Here is a 16,506-nt window from a genome sequence, read left to right on the forward strand (position 1 = left end):
ACACATGAATATATACACAAAATATATATAGACAATCACTTAACAGGGTTTAGGGTTTAGTAAACTGTAAACCCTCTTATGTACAAAGATTTGAGTCAATTATTTTACAAAAATATTTTTATTTACAAAAATCGATATTGTATTATGTGTTGTGAAGAATTATTTTAATATTTGAAGAATCTATAACAGAAAAAAAAAAAAAAACAAAAAACAAAAAAACAAAACAAAACAAAACAAAAAATAATACAATGGATGAAGGGTTTCAGAAAGATTGATGTCAAAGAGTTAGTTGGTTACAAGGATTGCAAAATACTTATCAAGAACTAAGACCCATGTAATAATCGCAAAGCCGATTCTGGAGGGTCGTCAGGACTCCCCAATTGACCTCAAGACCACTGAATGGATTGCGAGGGAGCTTCGTTCGTTCGTAGAGCGTGTGATTGACTCAGCGGACGACGATATCCACTCCCTGCGCAATTTCAGCTTTCGACGGCGTGTGTTTCTTCGGCGTCCCTTAGATCTCTCTCCCCACCTTCTTCGTGAAAGTGTGTGCGCCGTGATGGATGTTGTATGCGCTGAACCATCCTGGCAGGTGCTACTCTGGCGTGCAAGTGGAGGTGCGAGTGATGAGCAGCTCGGTTGATTTTTCGTTGTCGGGGTCGCGATTCGGCTAGTCCTTGCCTTGGGCCGCACTCTCATCTCTTTCTGGATTCTTCCTCTGTGCTTCACCGCCGCCGATGTGCGGCTCTTAGGGTAATCTTCTGTTTGGGGGGGATGTAGTCGATCGATCAGCTCGTTTTGTTTGTGCGCTTCTGTGAAAGTTGCGGTTTCGAGCACTTGTCACTGTTCTGGCTACGGTACCGCCATCGATCTCAGGCCCTGGCACATTCCATGCAATGCATGCTGCGGATATGGCAGATTTGCTAGGTTTACGAGCTACAGGAACTGTAGCCGGTTTCTTTTGTTGCCAGAGACGCGGATTCGCTGTTAGACATGAAGCGACGAGGTCCTTTCCTTTGAATGTGCCTGCGTACTCTGAATAGTACTCACGTTCATATCTTGGTTTTCCTGCTCCTACTTAGAATGAGGTCGCGGAAAGGGACGATGAGATGCCGAGTATTTTGCACTCAATTCGGCTTTTGTGAAACGAGTATTCTGTCAAATGCCAGATTAGTTTACTACATCTCACTTTAGACCCGAATTTTGTTGAGGGATTTTCCGTAGATATGATTGCTTACTCATTCTTGGGGCAACGTTGGAGATTTTCTTTGCGTAACTTTATTGTAGAATGGAAAAGGTGTAACAGGAATCCGTGTGAGTGGTTCGTATAATGCTCAATGAGAGTTCCTGACACTCCGTTCTTAGTGTAGGGTACAGTGTGAAACTTGAGTTGGTGGCGAATGCGTTGTGCTTCTTTTCAAATTCAGTTTTGCCTCTATGTATACACGTTTGACAGAATTTGAACGTAACCAAGCGACGTTTCAAGGCAGAAGTGATCGCTGCGATTGATTCAGATAATATGCTAGGAAGCAGGAAACTAGAGGGACCTTCTCAAGAAAATAGTGCTCATATCTCTCCGCTAGAGAGTTTATTGCATCGAGCATGGCTTCGGACTCACAAACCAAAACTACGAAAAAGTATTACTTCTGCTCCCCCCACAGATGTGTCAGTAGGAAAGCGAGAGTCTTCGCAGGCTTCTTTGCCAGTACTTTCAGAACTTGTTTCTGGTCAAGTAAGTAATGAGGATGGGCAAGATCAACTCTATTTTCACAAGTCGAGATTGGATGCATCAGCGTCGTTCATATCAAGGTTCGTACTCCCAGAGCTAAAATGTTATTCCCAGAAGACATACATCCCAAAATCAGTGTCCACGGAGCAATGGATCTACCGGTTGCCAGGCGTTAGATACGGTTTATCGCAGGGATTGAAGTCACTTTCAGGTTCCTCTACCGGCCTTAGCCGTAACCGTTCAAGCACTGTCAGCCAGGTATCTGGCGTCACACAATCTGAAGTAAGTGGTAGCGATTCGGTCGACTCTGAGGAACACACACAGCCTTTAGCTAGCTATCTCGAAGGCATCCTTACGGAAGAAAATCTGGAAGAAGAAAATACCATGTTGTGCAAGACTAGTGCTTACCAGGGTATAGCGAAAGAGATTTCTGATCTTATTGGCCTGGAAGTCCCAACTGATCCTGACGGATCCGATGTGAATTCTGATCGTCATTGGGCGGACGTTGAATCCCATTACACCGAAGAAGAACTACGCATAGTAGAAAAGAGTAGCGCTTATGAAGCCATGACAAAAGAGATTGCGGAACTCATTTCTCCACCGCACTCTGATGTGCATGATGCTTTATCAGCCGAATCGTCAAATGAGGTGTATGTCTCCAAATCTGACTTTAAGCCAACCATGGAACTTGCGGCTCGGAAAATGATAGAGGCGTACACTTGCATGCTAAGCAAGCACATGGCGGACATGTCGATCAATACTGACAACGAGGATTCCAAGAATCGAGTCGCTAACACTGATGGCCTCAATTCAAGTCTTTTAATCTACTTCGATGAGGATTGGAGAATATACCTACATAATCTCAACCAAAACTTCACGCCATCCTCCAATTTCGACTTCAACATGCTTCTTTGTGGAGCAAGTTTAGGGTCAAAGACGTTAGAGGATAATGCTGTTGCCACCACCTCAGGTGGTAGTTTGACGGAATTACTCTACAAGTATGATTTTACCGTAACATTTGTTCAATGCTTTCAGTACTTGAGAAGTGAATACACAGAAGTCAAACATAAGTGAAGAGCCCGATCAATGTTTAGAAAGTGCTTGTAAACAAATTTGCGGTTCACTTCAGTTAAACATAAGTCTGATGATTCACAAGAAACGCATAGTATCTTTTGCCTCCTAAAGTTGATGTAATACTGCAGGTGTGCACTCGCAGTGAGTCAGGGCGATGCAAGAAATGCCACGGACTTGTTAGCTGAACTGCGGCTGAAATCAAGTAACCAGGGGAATCCCACACAGCGCATGGCTCATTATTGCATGGAAGCTCTGGTGAGTTAGCTCTTCGCTCTCAATCTACTTAGATTAGCGTCACTAATACTTCTTTGGCATAACATCGCCACAGAAGAGTGCAATTTACTACTAGGGTCCAATGGCATTTGTCCTTGTACATCAACATCGAATCTGTATCTTCTCCCTGAAACAAGCGGACAACGTGTGATTGAGGTTGTTAGTACAGAATTGTAGCTCGGAATCAGTCGCCCTCGATCCACTGTGTTTTTGAACTCGAATGTTCGTAGGAGAGGAGACTATTGAAGCATCACAGTTGAATTAAACTGTGCCCTTACTTGTAAACTTGGGTGTGGGGTGTTCCGATGCACATATAGTTCGTAGATGTTCGACACGTAAATCTAACTTCGATCTTATTCAAGCATCAGAAAGCGCTTTTCTGTAATATTCTTCCTACCTGCAGGTTGCAAGAATGTCAAAGACTGGTGAACAGCTTTACAATGTCATCATGAATAGCGGCCCCTCCGATGCAAGACTGTTCAAAGCTATTCGACTGTACCTCGAGAATTGTCCTTACATCAAACTTGCTCATTTTTTCGCCATCAAAGCCCTTCTAGATGCCTGTGAAGGTGCCACTCGTATTCATCTTGTATGCTACGGAATTTGCTATGGTGTCGAATACCCGAGTTTCATTCAACAACTGTCACTAAGGGGTGGGAAATTACCTCATCTTCGTATGACAGGTATCTGCATTCCTTCTCTAAGTTGTAGACTTATAAAGCACTCGATAACAACTTTGAAGATACGCGTCGTGCATTTCTGTTCACCTTGTTGAGCTTATGTCTTTGTGTCCTGTTACTTTTGTTTGAAGCAACATGCCGAAATACACTGCTCTACTCTGTATAAAGTCTCTACTTTACGATGACAGTTATTGATTCAGCAAGTCCTGGAGATGATCCCGCATCAAAATTACATGAGACTGGGCGTCGGCTGACGGCGTTTGCGAAGGATGTCAATTTACCGTTTGAGTTTGTCGGACTGGCTGGAAACTGGGAATCATTTACAGCAAGAGACATGAACTTAAGGGACGATGATGTGCTTCTAGTGTACAGCGTTGGCTTGCACCGTCTTCTTGATGCGTCGGTTGTGGCCTCAAGCCCTCGTGAGGTTGTGTTGAGGAGGATCCGAAGCATCAATCCTAAGGTATATAGATGACAATAATTAGAATTCTCAATCTTTACCAACAATTCTATTAATCAGCATTTTCCCTTCAGACAGCTCACTTGCGTGGATGTTAGCAACTATAACATTGGGTGGTCATTTGTTTTTGAAGGTTTGCTTGTTTCAGTATTCTTTCTGAACTATATTTGCGTCTATGGATATTGGTTCAGTAGTATGTTGATTATAGCATTAATTCAAACGTGGTACAAATTTGCAGGTATTTGTTATGGTGACGCTAAACGGAGGGTACAATGCTCCTTTTTTCATGACCCGCGTCCGAGAGTGTGTCAAGTTTTTCTCTGCAATGTATGAAGGGATGGAGATGTGTATGCCTCGCGATGATCCAGACAGAATCATTATTGAACGAGAAATTTTTGGTTTAGAGATAATGAACATCGTTGCATGCGAAGGACGAACGAGAGTGGAACGTGCTGAGCCTTACCGGCAATGGCACAACCGACTGCAACGGATAGGCTTCACTCAACTGCCACTCAATCCGATAGTTTACTCCAAGATTACTAGCATGATGAGTGCTTATCACAAAGACTACGGAGTAGGTGAAGATAATGGCTGGTTTCTGATGGGAATAAGGAATCAGATCATCAAATGTTGTTCAGCTTGGGAAGCTAAAACATCTGTAAGTTTGCGCCCTATTTTATAACCGGCACATTGGCTTCTGTTACGTACGGTTGTCAACAGAGAATGAGTTGCAGATTCTGTTAATCTTCAGCTCTAACCTCAAATTTTGATCCATTTGGAGGGTTGATGGGTCGTCTCATACCAATACGAGACTCCAAACATTGAGAAAGAGAGACAAGTCGAAGAATATAGGTTCCACCCAAACCTTCAACTCTCACGCACTCGGTCCCTTAAACATCCGAATCCGCAGCAAACTCTCGAACATGACATTGCTGCTATGGTCCCAATCTAGCGATCGTCTTAGTTTGATTTAACTGAAGTGAACAAGCTACAGTACGCCTCTAGATTTGTGTAGACTCACATTTAAGCAAATTCCCAGTAACAAGCAAATCTTGAACTTGCCGAAGATGGTTGAGTGGGTGACAGCCTACGTTTGCACCAAATTGGGGTACCCCTGATAATTTGCTTGTTGCACCGTTATGCGGACTGCTTCTTTGCACTTATATAATTTAAAAATAAAATAAAATAAAAATAGAAATAGGTGAGTTTGAATATTGGTTTTAATGTTTGATCAAATTTTTGCCAATTTACATTCATAATGTTTTCGAATTGATCTATAATAGCAGACTGGTTCAAACAAAAATCATGATTTTTCTTATAACTCATTTACTTATCTACATGGTCAATGTATTGCAATCTAGTTTCTATTTTTTTCTTCTTATAATACATCATTAAAGACATTGCATCAAATGCAAATTGTTTTTTTTTTTTTTTTTTTTGTCAATCTGCTAAGTTAAAATTGTGAAGAATATATTGCAAGGATTGTATTTTCTTTCGGTATTTTATATAATGCTTTAGTTTCTAAATATTTACAATGTACTTTTGTTTTTATCTTGTTTGTCTTTTGTAACTTTTAACTTTCTAAAATAATCTTTGCATTGATAAACACATCTTAGGATTGATTATTTCACTTATAAAAAGCCAAGAATTTAAAAGAAATCAATTGATATTAATAACATGTGATATCCAATCTTTCTAAATTATATTTAAAGATTATGTTTTTTTGACAATATAATTTATTGCCAAAATTTGTCTTCTAAAAATCACAATAGATGTTAAAAAGGATGTTTTAACAAAAGCCTTTATTTGTTATATACTTAACTTCTTTCATATTATAATCTTGTTTGATTTCATGCTTGTTAAGCCTTAGAATAGTTTGAGACCAAATATAAGTAACTTTAGCCACTTTTGTAGTTTTAATTGTCTAATTTATTCCTATATCTTAGACTAATAACATTCAAAATTAGATTTTAAACTAGTGAATGAAGTATTTATTGTCTATGCAATCTATTATGGAAAATAAATAAATAAATAAATAATAATAAATAAAATCTTGACTTTATAATCTTACTATAGAACAAATTCTCTTAAGTTGCAATGTTGTCTTTATTCAAGATCAATTCATGATTAGTAGTATAATTCTTTTGTCTCTATAGTTCTTTTTTACAATGCTAATGCATAGATTTTAAAATTAATCTTTTTACATGGTGTTCTATTCTATACCAATCTATTTGCATATAATGACATGTTTATGCATTATATTCCAACTATAAATAATTGCTTCGATACTTCTACTACATTAGTTAGTATTCATTCTTACACCAATATAATCAAGTCTTACACCCTTATTCTTCTATTACTTCAACTTAATTGTCTTTTCATTATACAAGCATTGATCATCTATTGGATCCATTGTTTCAAGACCTCTATGCTACCTATAACTTTCTTCAAGCCTTATTACCTCTATTGTAGTACCTTTCATAATTACTATCTACTTTGATTTCTACTTTATATGTCCTTCCACAATCACCTAATATGAATAATATTCCACTTAACTTTATGTTTTATTCTTGCAATATTATATTATTATTTAGAAGTCTAATTAAGTATTGATTTATACAAGCTTTGTAACAAATTTTACTCAAAAAACTTATTATTTCATCAAATCTTTCAACAATGTATTAAAAGCTTTTAGATTTCTACCAAGTTACAAAATTATTTTTTTGCAAAATTATTTTTCTGCACCTTCTCAATTCAAATTTGGAAGCCTTATTGTATTAAATAGAAGCAACTAATATAGTTGAATTTTTTATAAAAAAATTGAGTATAAAGAAATTTACTTAATTTCTTTATAGATTATAAAATAAAACATTTAATGATGTAACTAGATAGTAATTTTTTATAAAAAAATAAATAAATTATTTAATAAATAATCATTTTAAAAATAATTTATACATTATTTTTTATTATTTTTTAAAGAAATAATATTAGCCATGTAGTATATTTAATGCAAATTAATTTTTAATAAATATATGTGTATATATATATATATATATATGAATTTTTTACTTAAACAATAATGTTGTATTAAAGACACTATATCTTTAATTATCAATATTCTTTAATTTTAGCAAGTTGTTCAAAGACACAACAATAGTAGTGCTAAAAACTTACTATTATTTAAAGAGTCTATAATCATTCTTATATTACATACATAAAGGAAAATGTAAATTTTTTTTCCTTCCTATCTTATTGCATAAAAAATTATTAAAAATTTCTGTTTAGTATGATCATGTCATATCTATAATTGTAAAATTATATAAAAGAGTTGTTTCCAAGATAAAAACAATCATTCAAGATTAAAATTGTTTAGATAAATAATGTCATAAATGTTAGTAAGTTGTTTAAATTTTATTTTAAAAATCAAAGAATATTTTATTGCAAACTTATAAATAATTTTTAATTTTGAAACATAGTAAAATAGTCCCTTAATCTTTGGTAAGTATAACGCTGCTCAAAGAATTATACTAGCTAGTATAAAAGTCTAAAAAGTTTATCCATCTGGAATTCATTTAAAGAAATTGTATAGCAAAAAATGATAATGTTACTAAAAATAGTATAACAGAGATATTGACTTTTGAAATACTAAGATAAATAATATTAAACATTTTAATATAAAAACAATAGAAGTGATATTTATCTTAAAAATTTTAATAGATATAATGTTTTAAGATAAATGAAATTAAACGTCTTTGAAAAATTAAGCATTATACTATACATTAAAGCACAAAGAATTTTATTTAGTATTGAGTTTAGAAGAAAGTTAGAAAATAATTGATTAAAGATGAAAATAAAATAAAAAAATTACGAGTAATTTGAGTTGTTTTATTATTTTTTTTTTCTTATGCAGATTGATAGAATTTTAAAAGAAAAACATAATACATAATATCACAAAATACAAATAATTATTTTTTGAAATTTTCAATCTTAATATATATTTCGTATTTTATTTTAAGTAGACATTTTAATATAGTGTAAGTATTCTTAGTACAAATTATATCTAATATTATATTTTATAACTTTATATATGTAATTTTTTACATGATTTTTATTTTTTAATAGTAATTGAGTGATTAATTTTTACGTTTATGAACTAAAGTTCTTAATTTTTTTCTTAAAGCATTTAAATATAGCAATTGGATATAATAAATTCAAATAAATTTATTATTGCAAATAGAATTATTTATGGTTCTTCATTGTATATATATATATATGATATGTTAATTTTATGAAATCCATATTATGTTTCTAAACATATTTTAATATCTTACTATATTAAAAAATAATTATATAATATTCTTTGTATTTATTTTCCAAAGTTACAATTAAATCATATAATAAAAAAATTGATGGGCTATTCGTATTGTCTCATAAATCTAATATAAAATTTAACTATCTTAAATTTTATGTGATATGATATTCATAATTTTTATATCTATATATATAAAACTAGTTTAAAATAATTTCATTTAGATATCCATATCCTAAATCATAATTTAAGTGATCAATTTTACATGTGACAACATAAATTTTTTCCACACATTAACAACACATTAATCATACATGTTTAAGATTTCATATGCCTTGTTTAAAATTAGAAACTAATTCTATGAACACATCACATGAAACATTATAGCATTTCTTCTCATTTCTTTCTAATCATGAAAAATTTATCTACAAAACCAATTATAATTCCTATCCATGAACAAGAAACATAAACCCAAACAGAAACCAAAACAGAGAATGCAATCCCTACTTATACAACCACTTTGGTTTCTTTATTTCTTTATTTATTTTTCTTAAAACAAACTTCAAGTTCCCCAACACAAAACACGAATATCGGTGTGTGAACATGACATTCCGTCGAAACGCAACCAAGTGTGAACGGGGCTATTTCCCAAACATTTGAGCGTGTCTTCCAATTTTGTGCAGAGGGAGGGGTTTACATCAATTCGAGAGTCTACACTGTTTTTGCGGTGTCGGCGCGTCTCCGGAGCTCATTTCATCGCTCAATCGCTGCGTTGTTGCTACGTTCTCGCAAGCATTGTTCCATCACAGCTCGGTTAAGAGCTTCGGTAAATCCAGGTCGTCACCATGAGGTGCGTAGAATGATGCTTTAGCCCAAGTTGTTGTTTCATTGTAGCTGTTGCTTCGAGACCCCCCCCCCCCCCCCACCCTCCCATGGAACATAATCTCACCGGATGGGTAGTGTTTGGAAGTGGAGAGGGTTCCGAGAATGACTTTGTTGTTTACACTTCCTGTGTATTGCTGAAGTTTTCTACGATGAACGTGCCGATTATGTGGGTCTACGGAGGTTTAGGGTTTCTGGGGAAGATTCTTTGTGCCCTTTATGATGCTCAGTATTTGGGCAACCCGATCATTTAGTGCTTACATTTGTATATACTGACTTTGAATTGGGGTCTGGGGGTTTGGGTATTGTAGTGCAAGACCAATGGAGGAAGACACCGTAAGTTTCTCTCTGCTGTGTATGTGTGTGTGTGTTTTTTACGGGTATCTAACAGTTTTCTGTAGTGTAGCAAATTTTATTTCCATTTTTATGAAGAATGGATAATTTTTCCCCGGATGAGTGTTCCATTTGATATGGTTGGCTTATTGTATGTGGGAAATTGGTGTGTAGGAAAAAACGGAAGAGGAAGAATTCTCCACTGGCCCTTTGTCTGTGCTCACGATGTCCGTGAAGAACAATACTCAGGTTTGTGGTTTTTGTGCTTATGGATATTGCAAAGTTTGGATAGTTATAATTAACTGCCTATTTCACTTTGATTTCACCGATTATACCGGATGATTTTATAGTTTTGTATAATCCCCCACATTGAATATGATGACATCATATGTCATGGACTGACTCGTATCTTTACAAATGTTGCAGCTTGCTTAGCTTTAGCAACGACCATTGTTTAAAGTGTTGTTTTTGTTGTGAGTTGACGTCTTATATTTAACGGGGAGTATTTTACATGCTAGGTTCTTATCAATTGCCGAAATAACAAGAAGCTATTAGGGCGAGTGAAGGCATTTGATCGTCACTGCAATATGGTTCTTGAAAATGTGAAGGAGATGTGGACAGAGGTGCTCCATGACATCCTGCACTGTGATCTTTTCGACTTTTCTGCTTTTGTAACTGTATTCAGGATAGAGAAGCTCAATTCTGATAAATTTCAGTGTAGTTTTTCGCTCAGCCATAATAGGATGTTGATGTCTATTTTTTTCTGTTTTTTGGATGTCTCATTAGGTGCCCAAGACTGGTAAAGGAAAAAAGAAAGCCAAGCCTGTGAATAAGGACCGCTTTATCAGCAAAATGTTTCTAAGAGGAGACTCTGTTATCATCGTTTTGAGAAACCCAAAATGATTGACTGCAGCCGCGGCCAAGTGGGGGCTTGTGGTATCACATATTGGTCGAAGGAATTTTGACCCGGGGAACAAACGATCTTCTACTTTGAATTTCAGATAGCTCACAAAGGTGCAAGTGTAATAGATGCTGAAAGCTTATTGTTTTTTTTATCTTAAATACCAATAGGGTCTTGTTTTCTCAAGCAGCTTCTTTAAGCTGTATACCTTGACATTCCACTCTATTTTCAGCTGCACAAGTGGTGCACGAGTGATTCTCATTGAAGTGTAGCCTCTTTCATAAATATGACGTATAATTGTTCGCGGTTTTCTATGTTAAAATGTTCCAAGCTTGCAGCTTTACAGTTGAGAGATAAGGCATGTTGTGCTACCCAGAACAGTGTCTAATTTGTTGTTTCTAGTCTATTTTGGTGAGAAACGAATGTTCATTGACTTATCCGTCGCTTCACTAGTAAATTGGATTCACTTCCCCAATGTGCCTGCTTTCGCATATCCATTTGTCGATTACATCTATCCAGAAAATTTAAGCTGAGCCTTTTTGTAGTTGGTTGTTAGGTGTCAACAAGATCCCCTGCCTAGAGGTTTGTCGATCTGTTATACGAGTGTCGTTGGTGCACGAACACTCCAAGTCATCAACTTGAACGACTACGTTTCCTCTTTCTCTGGACAACACTGGACGCAATTCCAGCTGCGCGTTGGTTAGATATTGTTGCTGCGAGATTGGAAGGTGCAACACCATCGCTCAAGATTTTGTCGTTTTCCTGTCCAACATTTAAATCTCCGATTTTTTTACTAAGCTCAGCTAGCTTCCTTTGGAGCAGTCGACTGAAAGTATCTGTTCCATGTCTGCAACCAGAGTTGTTCTAAGGTCGATACAGTAGTATGTCGAATGAGCGTGATTAGTGTCAGTAGACTATTTGCACTCTTGGATCTACCCCCTGGGCTTCAAATACCTTCGCTGCCATCTCTTTCTGACATGCGCCAGTAGTAAATCGCACAAGACCTCTCGTATGCACGCTCACTTGTGTCAGAGGAATGATGGACTATACATATGTTACCGGAAGCTTCTTACCTGATTTTTTTTTGTTTTTTTTTTTGTTTTTCCCGAATGATGCCGTTGGAATGAGAGGCCGGTGACGTTGTGTGCTGTTAAGGAGGTGCTGATCTACCCAATGTCGACTTGAGAGATGGTCCGAAGCACCTCAATATCGACAATGGCATGTGCTTTGGTATATCCATCAAGTGCAGTATCCTTAACCTCAGTGTTCGATGCATCTTGCAACTCTCCTTTGGACTTGATCAGGAATCATTTAAAAATCACTTTAATTGAAGGAGCTGAGAGTAGGGAAAATCCCTCTTAAATTCCTCTCACCTTTTCATGATAATACAGCTCTGATACTCGAATGTTGTGAATGTTTCTTTCCTAAAATGATTCAACTGTATTTTCTCATTCTAGGCTTGCATCCAAAAGTCCGCATCATCGGAGAAATGTCATTACACAATGTCAATTGATCAATGGCAATGGAACGAGGTGCGGAAGAAAATTCGGGGTATGTCAAGAATGGTACCTTCTTTGAAATTGAACCTGGAGGCCTTCCAAATCTCCAAATCCTTGGTGTAGGTGAAGAAGCTGAATGTAGGGAATATGAGCTTTCTCGACAAATTCTACATCCACGTAGGAATTGAAGAGGTTCACTTGACCATCCCTCTTTCAAACATCCGCCATCTGGTTCCAGCTCTTCTGCTATTGCCACAAAATTGCACTCGAGTTCTCAATGAAATTGGCATCCAGCAGAGTACTGAGCGAAGTCTTTGCAAAGTCAATTTAGATCAGCTTCGACACGTCTGTGACGGATTCACTGAAGGGGACCCATTTCACATGGACATGATTCGCAACGTTGGCTGCTAAGCCATGTCTGCTCAGGGAATTTAATGATGAGGCATTCGAAATCAAAGCACGATCGAAGTTGCTGGAGTGTAGCGTGAAGTGTTGTTTGTGCTACGTTACGTCATCACATCTCCAGCAAGCTATGCCGAATAATAGACTTGGATAGTAGGAATTGAACTAGGATGAGGCTGGGACAAAGCGAGGGATTCATGGATCCTTCAAAGGAAAAGGAACTTTTTTTTTTTTTTTTTTTTTTTTTTTGACTGGTACTGTTATTTAAGGAATGGGTTGAAACCGCCTCTAAAATATTTTGGTCAACAATTATGTGAATATAGAAGATATCGTCTACTCAAAATGGTTAGAAATTGTCATAGATCTGTTGAAACGATCCGAAACGCAGTTGCTTAAGAATACAAGTGATTCCACGTAATTATGGATCAACTCGGAGTGCGTGAGAAGCCTGAGGTGATCTAATGCGAAGGAGGACTGAGTTGTTGGAACAAATCCTGTGAAAAAAAATGATACAATTTATGACTTCAAAGATCAGAAATAGTTTGACAATTGAAACTCCTTTGGTCTCAGTGTTATGGATTGAAGTGCTGCTCCACTGTGGACTGTGTGGCATTAGTCCCAATATGCCAAGGAGTTTCAAAAAATCAGCTGCACTTTTAACATTGAGAGGTTCGACTCAATTTTAATCACCTGAACACTGGTCCTTTGATTCACGGAAGCGATAATTCAATAACTTTGTTCGAAACGTAATATTCAGTTCTTGTACAAGCTTCCTTCTGACGGCATTACACGAACGTGGTGGTAATTAACAGCCATCTGATTAACAAATGCGTATCTCAGAGCTCGAAGGTTATCACGTTGAATGTGTAATGGGGAACAATGTGGACACATCTCTGCTCCCGTGTGGAGTCGACAGAGTCGTTAGTGAAGCAAGTCTTTTGAGAACTACTGTGTCTCTTGCCTAAAGGTGCTGGTTTGGCCCTCACCACGTAGCCACCATTGTTTGCAAGAATTCATCGCAGAGACGTGCCTCTTAAGCCTTGTTGGAAAGCTGGTCCGTGGTCGAGACAGCTATAAAATGTTAGGAGCTGCAAGCTAAAGATTAAATCTGTAAGTAGCTGCTGAGGTCTGAGGGACTGGATGCTCCCAATAAGAGTTAACACCAAATATATCTGGAAAAGTGAACAACTTGAATATTTAAACTTACCTCCCGGAGGCTTTAAGTGGGACTCCCATTCTCGAGCATTGGCAGCAAGGTTTGTCCGCACAGCCAGGGAAGAAAGGCTTACCATTATCCATAGGCATTGCACATTGTCGTCCACAGGACAAGCATTGGTGTAGAACCCACATCCAATAGCCAACCCTCTCGTACAGTAACTCAGCAATCTCACACAAGCAACATCAGCAGTACTTGTAAGGAAAACGACTGGAAAAGTTTATTTACTTACTGTTGCGCTTCGCGTCTGAGCAGTATTTGCCAAACACGTCGTTCAGCACATTCGTCGATAAGAAAGAGGCTTTCAGCAGCATCAAAACCTACTCATCAACCTTGAAGTTGGATAATGGCTAACTCATACATTGCCCGTTGAACGCAAGACATAGGCCAACTATAATTGGCATCAAATATTTAACTTAGAACAGAAACCTCTGTGCAAGCCTGCAGCACTATCTATTCTGGAATGTCGTAAGAATGATCAGTCTATAACAGCACATACCTCTTCTGAAACAACTGAGATTTCCATGGTGTCTAAATCACCAACACGTTCGGATCGTATCATTTCGAGAGTGATGAGTGCTTTCATGGATGAACTGGCGAATATCTCGAGTTGGTTTGTTACCATGAACTTCGTCTCGGGCTTCACGTAACCAACTGCTCGCTGCACCACAAAAGTCCGAAAGACGAAGCTATAAGAGTTCATACGCTCTTGTCACCAAACGATACTTAGGAGAGGCAAGAGAAAATCAATTAAGACCTGCAACTGTAGAGCATCTGCTTGGGTTGCGAGACTTCGTTGATATTCGTCCCTGCCGAAAGAAGAAGGACAACCTTACAAGGAAGTGTTGAGAAGATGGCAACTGTCCAAAAATGCCTGAAAACTGTGTGGAGAAGAACATAATTTAGAGACCAAATACTCATAGAAGGGCACCTGTACAGAACCTGCAGCTTCAGTGGTCTTCTTGACCGTCGATTCCACTGGTGATTCCTCAACCATTTTGATTGCGGTTATCATTGGTTGTTTGTGCTTCGGGCATGTTGTTTGGATTATCGCCGTGGCGTAATTGCAAGCCACTCCACAATTGTAGAATCCGGAGTCTGGATGAACCATCTCCTCACTTTTTGTCGGAGTGCTCTTCGTTTTTAATAGTTTCCCAGCCCCAAATGGAAATGTCGGCTGAGCCTGCAGCAGTGTTCTCTTGTCTACGGCCATCTTATCATTCTTCATTTTCACCACGCTTTCAAATACATTGCTGATTGCGCTCAATGCAAAATGTGGATCGGACTTCATGGGAGCTAGGTTGTTCGAGACGCTAGCAGGAACAATCGGTGGAGATTTTATTTCGTCTGGCTTGTGAATCATGGAGGCCTCTGCCAGCACCCTCACCAGGCAACTAATAGGCAGGGTAAGGAACCCCATGAGCATATCTACAAATTCCTTACCGACCTCTAGACACACAACTTGTTTGCTCGCTCTAGAGTACAGAAGAGTGATAGGAATGGTATCGTCCTTGTTCTTGGGGGGCATACCACAGGTAACACACATATCCGCCATGGCTAGAATGAGGCTTACCACTGCCTAGTCCATGAATCAAGGCTCTCTCGCCGCACTCTGGAAATCTCAAAAAGAACCTTCATACACTACACATCTATATTTTCCTACATGTGATCACCTCTCAGACTTGGGGATAGCGTAAACATGGTTGAGGCTCAATTTCTCCAAGGCCAAATCTGTTCGCTCTTCTCTTGAACAATTCACTGTACAGGGGAAATTCTCCGCGTTCCAACAGGAATGTTATGCATAACTCAACCAAGGCACCAGCGCACTAACCTCATCTCCATACTCACCCTCACCACATTCCACAGAAACGCCCACGACTGACACCAACACAACACCAAAGTATGAAAGCGCCTGGCTATCATTCTCACTCATGATCACAGAACAAATCGCAAGTAACTCACGGCCCTCTGTTGATTAAACCGACGCTAAAGACTGCACTAAAAATTCACAGCGAACTTTCTTTATAAACACAAGCCAGCACAAGCTCCTCATCACGATTAGCTACAATCCTGCCACACGACATTCTGATCGCGCGCCTGTCTCCACGAAAGTGCCGAAATCAGGCAGTTTCGAAAAACTCTACGAGGGAGCATCCCTTCGTGTGCGAATGTGTGCATCGATACGATGCGATGCAGAAGAGTGCGGCGAAGAGGATGCTTGGGAAACAGCGATCTCCGAGAATGGACTCTACTCACGGAACAAGTGCTGCCTGGCCGATGATGGCCGATGAGGCGTTTCGGAACCGTTTTCCATCCACTGGATGTCGTCGGTCATCCAAAACCAATGAAAATCAGCCACATTCATCATGAGTAGGTCAATTTAGTAAAAAACCTGGGTTTATTTAACATTCCCGTATATATATATATATATATATAACCATATAACGATGTTTTTCATTTCGTAAGAATTGCTTTGCATAAATCAATTTCCATTTCAATACTGTAAATGATGTTGTGTGAATAGCATCAACTTCTAGGATGAAAAATCATAACTGTATTTGAATCTGTGTTTTCTTTTCTATTCATGAGTTGCATTTGTGTTAGTTTTACACATGCACCTAATAATGGTTGGTGTTTCTCAAAACAGGTAATATGTTGTACTGTTTTATTCAATCACAAGATATTTACATTATTTTTGGATATAAAAAGGGCTTCAATTATTACAAGATAATATTTAAAAAATAAAAG

The 16,506-nt window shown here is 37.7% G+C and overlaps 3 protein-coding genes across 12 annotated transcripts; 2 read left to right on the forward strand and 1 right to left on the reverse strand.

Moving 5' to 3' along the window:
• Nucleotides 1–357: 357 nt before the first annotated feature.
• LOC112287735 (scarecrow-like protein 14) lies at nucleotides 358–4,919 on the forward strand. Its single transcript, XM_024531070.3, has 5 exons — nucleotides 358–2,727; nucleotides 2,932–3,058; nucleotides 3,480–3,759; nucleotides 3,945–4,219; nucleotides 4,455–4,919. The coding sequence occupies exons 1-5, from the start codon at nucleotides 1,520–1,522 to the stop codon at nucleotides 4,896–4,898; spliced, it is 2,334 nt and encodes a 777-aa protein (XP_024386838.1). The 5' UTR covers nucleotides 358–1,519; the 3' UTR covers nucleotides 4,899–4,919.
• A 4,314-nt stretch (nucleotides 4,920–9,233) lies between these two features.
• LOC112287916 (uncharacterized) lies at nucleotides 9,234–10,963 on the forward strand. Its single transcript, XM_024531537.3, has 5 exons — nucleotides 9,234–9,375; nucleotides 9,719–9,743; nucleotides 9,915–9,989; nucleotides 10,259–10,363; nucleotides 10,527–10,963. The coding sequence occupies exons 1-5, from the start codon at nucleotides 9,371–9,373 to the stop codon at nucleotides 10,641–10,643; spliced, it is 327 nt and encodes a 108-aa protein (XP_024387305.1). The 5' UTR covers nucleotides 9,234–9,370; the 3' UTR covers nucleotides 10,644–10,963.
• A 2,076-nt stretch (nucleotides 10,964–13,039) lies between these two features.
• On the reverse strand, nucleotides 13,040–16,032 carry LOC112287914 (uncharacterized). Of its 10 annotated transcripts, none has more exons than XM_073536738.2 (5): nucleotides 14,690–16,032; nucleotides 14,258–14,419; nucleotides 13,991–14,078; nucleotides 13,750–13,826; nucleotides 13,040–13,593 (listed from the first exon to the last, which is right to left on the reverse strand). In XM_073536738.2, exons 1-4 carry the CDS (start codon nucleotides 15,311–15,313, stop codon nucleotides 13,762–13,764), a joined length of 939 nt encoding a protein of 312 aa, XP_073392839.1. In that variant the 5' UTR covers nucleotides 15,314–16,032; the 3' UTR covers nucleotides 13,040–13,593; nucleotides 13,750–13,761. The 10 variants fall into 10 exon arrangements, 7 of the variants coding, with proteins under 7 accessions (XP_073392839.1, XP_024387302.1, XP_073392840.1 ...); XM_024531534.3 differs by having other exon boundaries at nucleotides 13,040–13,630; XR_012218367.2 differs by lacking the exon at nucleotides 13,750–13,826 and having other exon boundaries at nucleotides 14,701–16,032.
• Between the last annotated feature and the right edge of the window lie 474 nt (nucleotides 16,033–16,506).

Source organism: Physcomitrium patens, chromosome 10 (genome assembly GCF_059467195.1).
Source record: "Physcomitrium patens ecotype Gransden chromosome 10, ASM5946719v1, whole genome shotgun sequence".
Taxonomy (NCBI): Eukaryota; Viridiplantae; Streptophyta; class Bryopsida; order Funariales; family Funariaceae; genus Physcomitrium; species Physcomitrium patens.